Below are 8,515 nucleotides of genomic sequence, written 5' to 3'. Positions count from 1 at the left end.
GTTTCTCTGCCAAAGTCCATGGCATGAAAGCAACTCTTCAATACAAGAAAATTTTAATCAAAACTTTTTCAGGAAAGCAAAAATAGTTCATCACAAGATCTTCAATACAGAAATGGTTCCCTGTTGACTTAGTATAAAATCAACTTTTTTTTCCCCCCATCACAGTCCACAGGCATAAATCCTGAGGAAAATCTATTTGCTGAGCTGAAGAGAGCAGAGCAAAAAAGACCCAGGACTCTGAATGATCTATAGAGATTGCACAAAGAGAAATAGTCTAGATCTCCCTCTCTCTGATGCTTCCACCTTATGAAATGTTTAAAAAGAAGAGTGAGTTATGTCCTAATGGCAAAGGGGGGGGGGGAGGAAAGGCTGCACAAAGCTTAACTGCAGGAGTAGCAATTATTGCTAGTGCTTTTATTAAAAATCATTATATTACATTCCACAGATTAATTGTTCTCCAGTGAGGTTTGGTTTAACATTTTAGTGTAACTATGTGTTCCTGCAATAACAAGTCATTTATTTTAAGGTTTTTATGGTGAAACCGCCACTTTACGTTGGGCAGCTTAAATTAAATGTGATGCTGTTATTTATTTAGATTCTTTTTCTAACTTATCTCCGTGTGTACCTGTTCCCATTCACCCAGTTTATGTGGAGGACTTATTCTAAGAATCTAATTATAGCGAAAGGTAATTAAGTTAATAGCTCATAGAGGTAGCGTGTTCTCAGAAAAGCGAGATGGATGCCGCGGGTAAGGAGGGATGATGATGGTACACCCTCCGTGTTTGGATTTACCTTTTACAAACACCTATTCTCAAGGAGCGAAAGAGAGAGAGAGAGGAGGAGAAGGAAGTGGAGGAGTAGAAAGAGGAGGGAGAGTTTGCCCCACATCTCCACAGCTAAAACTGCCTCGGTCGCTGTGACAGTCCGAGATGGAGCCGTCTGTGGGCAACAGAGCGCAGCGTTTCCACTCATGGATCCACGCAGGAAAGAAGGATTTTGGTGAAAAGCGAATATAAACTACAAACAGAGTCCGAATTCAACCCCGCTTTCATCCACCATATGGAGTCAAACTTCATATTCAACTATTTTAAAGGTAAGATAGTTTTTTGCCGAACATTGTGTATTGTGTGCGTAAAATGTGTCCCACACGTACAGTGGCCGCTGTAGTTTGCTTTCATTTAAGAAAAAAAGTCTATAGAGTCTAGAGAAACGGTTTCTGATAACATTAATTATATTATAAATTGTGTATTTTATGTAAAATTTATGCATGGAAAAGTTACAAAGCATGCAACAAAAAGAAAACACTGGAATTATTGATCAGAACCATTTATGGCAGTTTCCACCCATATTAACGCGGTTTAAACCTAAATAAACTTTAACTGCAAATATAACAAAAAATATAGCCTGTAACTCATCTAACTTCCTATTAATACTAAAAAAATTACAGATAACATTGAAAACAATTAATTTATAATTTAAATGTCTTTTCTTTTGCTCGTTTCTTTTTCCTGCCCTCCTCATCCCCATTATTTTTCATGCATCATGTGATTTTTTTGCTAATTGGAAATTTGCATACATTAATTCAGTATATCAATGAAAATCATGAGGAGTGCCTGAAATTTCTACCTAATATTACTGGACATACTGGGCTTTTTACTAGTTTAATTTGAGCGTATCAGACAGATCTAGGGCAATCTAAAAAGTCTGAGAGTCCAGCCTTTAAGCATATTCTTTCTATTTCCAGTGGAGACTAGAGACACATGACAGTTTTGATTTTATTATGAAAACACAGGGTGCTTGACATTTAAGAGGGTATTCTTGTAATCAAATTCAAGCAGTCTCTTTTGATTTCTGTCCTATAGAAACATTATTTTCATGAAGGATGCACTTGCCTCAGAAAAACAAAGCAGCTCTGGAAACACCAGATCAAATCGTCAAAAAAATAGCTGCAATGAAAAATGTCTACAGAGATAGACAGACTAAAAAAAACAAATGAAACAAAACAACATGCAAATATGAGGCTTGTTCAATTGGAAATAGTTTAACTCATATTAAATATTTACCATAACCCATAGTGTTTTTGCACATTATATTTGTTTTAAAAATTTTTGCCTTCCAGTTGCATGATTGTTGAGCAGACGGCAACACTAAGACTACAGCAAGAGGATTTTTTCCCACTATTGTCACTTATTGACACTGTGAGATTCATCCAGGATTGATGTTCTTGTCCTTAATAGTCTAACAGGCAATGCTTGGGCTATTGATTGGTTTCTCTCTAGCCTCCATCTCTACAGCGCGTAGCATGCTTAACCCTTGCAGGGTGATTAAGCAGCCCTGGTATCATAGAGACATAAATAGAAGGGTAAATGAGATGAAAATGTATCGATCAGGATAATATGATACCTTTTATTCTGGTTTTGAAGGACAGAACAGAAAGGAGGTAGAGTGGAGTAGAGATAATCGCATTATATGATTTGTGTCCTTCTATTTGAGAAATGCAAAAGGGGTTGCAACCTTATTAGGCCACTTAGGCTATCATTATAGCTGCTTAGGCCGTGATTAAAAGAGGAAACCAATGTAGTTAAATATATTGGTGCATTTTCCAGAAATCTGGTGTTATTACAGGATTAGCCACCATGCAAGATGTTTGTCATGTAAAGAATTAGCTGTATGCATGATTCAGTGCTGTGTTGCGCTATAGAGGCACTTTTGTGTTGGACGGATCTTAAGCTCATTTCATTTCTGTTATGCAAGTTTTTCCTCCTCTATATAATCCTCTGCATGCATTTTTATTGACTGTGTTTCCAGATTTTCTTCTTTACTCGGTTCCCCTTTTTCTTAACCTGTCAGGTTCTCCTGTAGCAGCAGCCTGAGTCTGATTGGGAACTGATGTGTGTCATGGGGATATGGTGAGGCGATGTGCACAAGCTTGTGTGAGAAGAGATGTGGCGCCGTCAGTGGAGGAAGAAGAAGGGGGACAGGTGAAAAGCTGGATCTTTGCTCATGGCTGTGCATGTCACTCTTGTTCTCGACCCTATGGGGTCAAGCAACCCCGCAGTGCCCGGACAGCTGCCACTGTGCCTGGGAAACGGCCACTGTCTTGTGCTCGGACGCAGGGCTGCGTGAAATCCCAGAGGGGATCCCACCAGAAACGGTTTCCTTACACCTGGAGCGCAACTACATCCGGAACATCCCAGAGAGTGCCTTCAGCCACCTGGTCCACCTGCGGGACCTCTATCTGTCCCACAACCGCATCGACTCTCTCTCCTCTGGGGCCCTGCGGCATCTTGGACCCGACCTGCGCTTGCTGGACCTCTCACATAACCAGCTGAGGCAGGCCAGCAGGGAGGAGTTTGGGTCCACTCGTGCCAAGACACGGCTCTACCACAATCCCTGGCACTGTGATTGCACCCTGCAGGAGCTGATGGAGACTCTGAACCTGGAGCCTGAGACGGTGAATGGGATCATCTGCGAGAGCTCCGTGCGGGGCGTGGGTGAGGGGAGCCGGTGGGAGGACCCCGGGTCACCTGGAGAGCACTCAGGTCAGCCGCTGGTCAAGCTGCTGGACTCTGGGGTGAACTTCTGCAGCCTGCAGAGGAAGACCACGGATGTAGCCATGCTTGTGACCATGTTTGTGTGGTTCTTCATGGTCATTGTGTACGTTGTGTACTACGTCCGGCAGAACCAGGCTGAGGCCCGGAGGCATTTGGAGTACCTGAAGAGTCTACCCAGCCCACGTAAGACCCCTACAGAGACAGACACTCTGAGCACGGGTTTCTGATCTGAATGCTGTTGAAGCTTAACGTTCAGATGCCATATTTATGGAACGTGACTGAAACGCTGAGAGAAGTTACTGAAGTTACCAACTATGGAGGAAATGAACCTTTTACAGCTGTTTGATTATTCCTTTAAATTCTTATTCTAAACATTTATTTTCTTATGACGCTTTTGTTTTTCAGTTTTAGTACAAAATTTACATATTTTTCAACTTGAACTATCTGCACTGTTAGAGGAGAGGAAAAGTTATAAAAGCGCAGCAGGTAAAGATAAGACAGGACTACGTATAGAGGAAGACTTTTTGAACTTAATAACATTCTGCCTCCCTTTGTAGCACCTCTTTTCTTCTCCCTCCATGCCTCATACTCTGTGCTTTTATCTTTCATTGGGTTCTAATTAGGAGACATTGACCAGCTGACCCCTAATAAACACTTGAAAGGCACTAATCAGTAGGAGTGTGTTTTTGTCAGTTGTGCAAATTCAGATGTGTGTCCTTTCCATGCTGTTTGAGTCATCTGTATGTGTGTGTGTACGCATACACGTGTGTGTATTTGTGGTGTTTTTAGGCACTGCCACGGCCATTCTTATTTTGAAAGCCCTGATTTTGCACAGATCCTTGCCAGTACTTCAGTTTTAGACAAACACCACACTACTCATCTAAATTTACTCTGGACACACTGGCTTTGTCTTTATGCTGCAGCAAACAGATTGAAAAATCTCAACAGATATAATAATTGGTACAAAGAAATTTTGAGCTGAGTTAGTAAAATGAGTTGCTACATGGAAATTTCTGAGATTTTTTAATTATCTCATGGCTGTGGGCTGTAGAACATCAGCTCTACCAGTCAGAGCTAGCGGTCCCAGTTTACTTGCTACATAAGAAGCCATAGTGAAAACATAAAGTATTATATGGTGTACCATAGCAAAGAAAGCTTAAATTGATTTAATAATTGCTTAAGTAGTCAGAACTAATTTCAACATTTGACTTCACATTCAAATTGTGCTTTCCATTTACTTTTATAATTTTGCATTTAATAAATTATTGAAATATTTGAATAAATATTTGTCATTCGGATTTATTTGTTTCCAGGTTTGTTCTAATATGAATATGTATAAGTATAATTTCATGCTTTATTTGCTTTCTTCATTTTGGAGCTTTTTGTCCTCCATAGTTTACCACATGGGCTCTATCAGAACTGACTCCATTTTTAAAGACTGTGAGAAAATAATCACATCATTTCTTATTAAAAGAAATGAATTAAAAGAGTCATTCATTTTGTTGTATCATATTAGACAATCTGTGTAAATTGATTAATTTATTCTCCAGCTTTCTCCACATATAGAGCTAAATCACACTGGATTAACAGCCACATTTGATTGATTTTCATACTTATTGTATGAAATAAGTATGAAATCCTCAACGGGATTTGTTAGTGTTGTATTAAAATATTAATGCAATTCTTTTCTGCTAAAATAAGAGATCTAAAATAAAACTCCTTTATATTGGCAATTATAAATGTAGAGACATGGTTCAAAATATGCTTTGACATAATGAATAAAATAATCAAAATTATGTTCATTTTATGTTAATTTACACTAAAGTTATACTTCTGCATTAATGTCACAACATCAGATGTTCTTTGCACATTTATTTTAACCAAAAATGAATAAATTGAAGAAAAGAATGATCAACAAGTGTCTTGACATTCAAATTACACCTGAGTAAACATGTTGGGAGATGAATAACAATGGAGTTCATGTAATTGTAGCATTATGTACATTTTTGTTTGTTTTCAGAGCACTACATTTCTTAAAATCAGCGTATTACAGGTTTTGGGTGGATTGAAAAATATCAAAAAGTTTTGAATGAGATGCCAGAAGTCGTGCTTGACTCACCAGAGTTTTCTTCAGCATGAAGAAACACTGTTCTCCCCCCAAGCCCACCTGTTGATGCCAAATGCCACAAAGCTAGCTGAAAGAAACCCAATACATTTTTTTCTTGTTCCCAAAATTAGAAAAAAAAAAAATTGGGATGATGGACAAACAGAAGAGACCTTACCCACAACTTTTCGTAACAATACGAAAAGTTGTGGGTACTGCAGCCTGTAAAACCATACTGTGAAACCATTGTATGGGATAAAATGGTTTCATGTTACAAGAAACATATCAAACAGCTGCAGAAAACTGGGCCCTTTGAATCTGACACCTGAGAATCTCATTCCAACTCATGTCTTGTGTATAATGTCATAACTAGATGTAGCTTACATCATAATAACAATTCTTTGTGTTGCAGAGATAATAGGATGCAACTGAAGCCATACATCTGTTTTATTAAATTATTAAATGTGGAAATTATATTTGCTTTACTTTGGTCAATGTTTCCATAAATTTGAAAAAAAAAAAAATTCTTACTTTGTGAACCTGAAGAATTAATAGGGAATTGAATGGACTGATTTATGCTTAATATGTAAACAATTGTGTAAAAATTCATGACCAGACTGTTAAAACTGTACCTGGATTTCATCAGACAAATGGTACGTTTTTAGGTGCAGAAGCAAAACTTAGAATAGGTCACCTATCTGTGAACTGTGATGTGCTAAATGTGGTGTGCATGTGTTGTAGCCCACAGAGAAAGGCTGGCTGCATTGTGTCTACACTTTGAATTAGAGTCAGTCGTTATCCTGTTGGTAAACCAAAGGCTAAAAGGGAGATGAGGTTGGACAACTCTGACCTTTAAAACACAAGAGAGCAAAAAGTGAGTGGCAATGTGGTTGTTTACTGTTTGTCACAAATCATTTATCTAAATTTCATGCAACATATTTCTGTATTCTTCAATGCACATTTTGTATTGAGTAAACCTTGGACCAATTTTTGCTTGCTGATAATTCTGACAAGCCAAACCTCAAAATCTAAATATGTCTTGTTATAGTCTTTAACTGTGGGATTTCATTTATTGATGTTGTTTTGTTTTAATCATTGCTTTATTTTCCTGACAGCAAATGATTCAAATCACATGCTTTCGTTTTATCTTATTTTGTTTTGTAGCGCTTTTTGTGATAGTCAAATATAAAGGCGTGCTTAATTTGGAAATGGAAGAAAATGATGGATTTTTGACAAAAATTTAAAAGGATGTTGGGTGTTTTTCTACTGAATCAATTTTCAAATTAGATGTAGGTTCAAGTTTTAACTATCACATTAATATGCTTAAATCTAAACCACCTCAGTTTGGCCCTGGTTTGGCTGTTATCCTAGTGAAAATGTAACGTAATGTGTCTCAAGTTTTTTGCAGCCTTCAACAACCTTTCTTTCAGGGTCGCCTTGTATTTGGGCCTTTTCATCTCCCTCTCACCTCTAAGCAGTTTCCCTCCCCTGCTCAAGAAAAACATCCACATAGCATGATGGTTCCATCACCATGTGTTGCTGTGGGGGAGGTGGGGTGATGTTAAATTTTACACACATAGCACTCAATTTTGCTCTCATCTCATCTGGACCAACTTCTTGCACATGTTTTTTGTGTACACAGCTTGAGGCAAATTGAATTGAGACTTCTTTGACTACTTTTTCATGAAGGGTAGATATGACATAACTCACCTGAGTGGTATCTATTAGCTGTTTCTTCAGGCTCTTGGCTATTTAACTTAGTGTGCTTTTGGACATCATGATGCTATTAATCGGTGGCATCTGAAGGCTTTTGATGTTAGAGTACTGTATTTAGAGATATCAGATATATAAAAAAAAAACACTGTATATAACCATCCTGCAATGAAACATGGTCAATGCAGTATCATGCTATGATGGAATGAAATAAATGAGGATAGACAAAAGATGGATGGTTGGATGTATTTACTAGTTACTCATAATCTATAATAACCCTGATCATAATCACATGATTATAAAATCATTATGGAACAAATTATAGAAACTAGACACAAAATAAACAAACAAACAAAAAAACACTTACATTAGAAACATTTTAAACTACTTTGAATAATTAACTGAGCACAATGTACTGTTTCATAACTGGGGCCAATTGTGTGATTGAACTGACATGATTTTTGTTTTGGTAAGACATTTGTTGTGAATTGATGCCATATAAATTAATCAAACTGATTTGAATTACTAAAATAACAGAGTATTATCAGCTGATTAACTATGGAGGAATTTCCTCATAATTAAAGATCTAATATTATCAAACATATCTCCCTCTAACACACATGGAGAGAGATTCTGGGAAGCATAAGTTGGATTTTAAGATGCCTGATTTAAGTTGAATGGATGCTTTAAAGAAGATAAAAAAAAAAAAAGGAAAAATAAACAAAAAAAAATTTACATCCTAAAAGCTGCAAAAAACTTGAGACAAATTTTTATTAATGAAGAAAAAAATAGAAGTTAGTTTTATAATTTTTATAACTGAAAAGAAAAGCCTTTCCTGAGTTTAAGCAATAAAACGGTTCTTGTAACTACTGACAGCTCTTTTCATGTTTACCTTGTTTTTTTTCCCCATTAATTATTTTTGCAATACATTCCAAAGATTGATTTTAGAAGATATCAGTGCCATCACCCTAAAGTTTAGCTTTTGGAACAAATTTTTTATCAGATTTAAAACAGTATTACTTCCACTCAGAAGAACATGTTAATCGATTGAAATGATTACCATTTCACTAAATATTCCTGGGGTGTGAATATTTTTTGATGTACATTAACAAGAAATTCAATAAAACTCGACTTCAGTCTGTTA

At 37.0% G+C, this 8,515-nt stretch overlaps 1 protein-coding gene across 1 annotated transcript; it reads left to right on the top strand.

The window, feature by feature from the left end:
• The first annotated feature begins 763 nt into the window (after nt 1–763).
• LOC129353930 (leucine-rich repeat-containing protein 3-like) lies at nt 764–8,515 on the top strand. Its single transcript, XM_055023361.1, has 2 exons — nt 764–1,093; nt 2,851–8,515. The coding sequence occupies exon 2, from the start codon at nt 2,918–2,920 to the stop codon at nt 3,779–3,781; it is 864 nt and encodes a 287-aa protein (XP_054879336.1). The 5' UTR covers nt 764–1,093; nt 2,851–2,917; the 3' UTR covers nt 3,782–8,515.

The sequence above is a fragment of the Poeciliopsis prolifica genome, unplaced genomic scaffold (assembly GCF_027474105.1).
Source record: "Poeciliopsis prolifica strain line A6 unplaced genomic scaffold, Auburn_PproV2 SCAFFOLD003, whole genome shotgun sequence".
NCBI classification, from domain to species: Eukaryota; Metazoa; Chordata; class Actinopteri; order Cyprinodontiformes; family Poeciliidae; genus Poeciliopsis; species Poeciliopsis prolifica.
This window is presented reverse-complemented; position numbering and strand designations above follow the sequence as displayed.

Bases quoted from the DNA above. Each gene is read 5' to 3' on its own strand.
- LOC129353930 (XM_055023361.1), top strand. From the start codon at position 2,918: ATGTGCACAAGCTTGTGTGAGAAGAGATGTGGCGCCGTCAGTGGAGGA.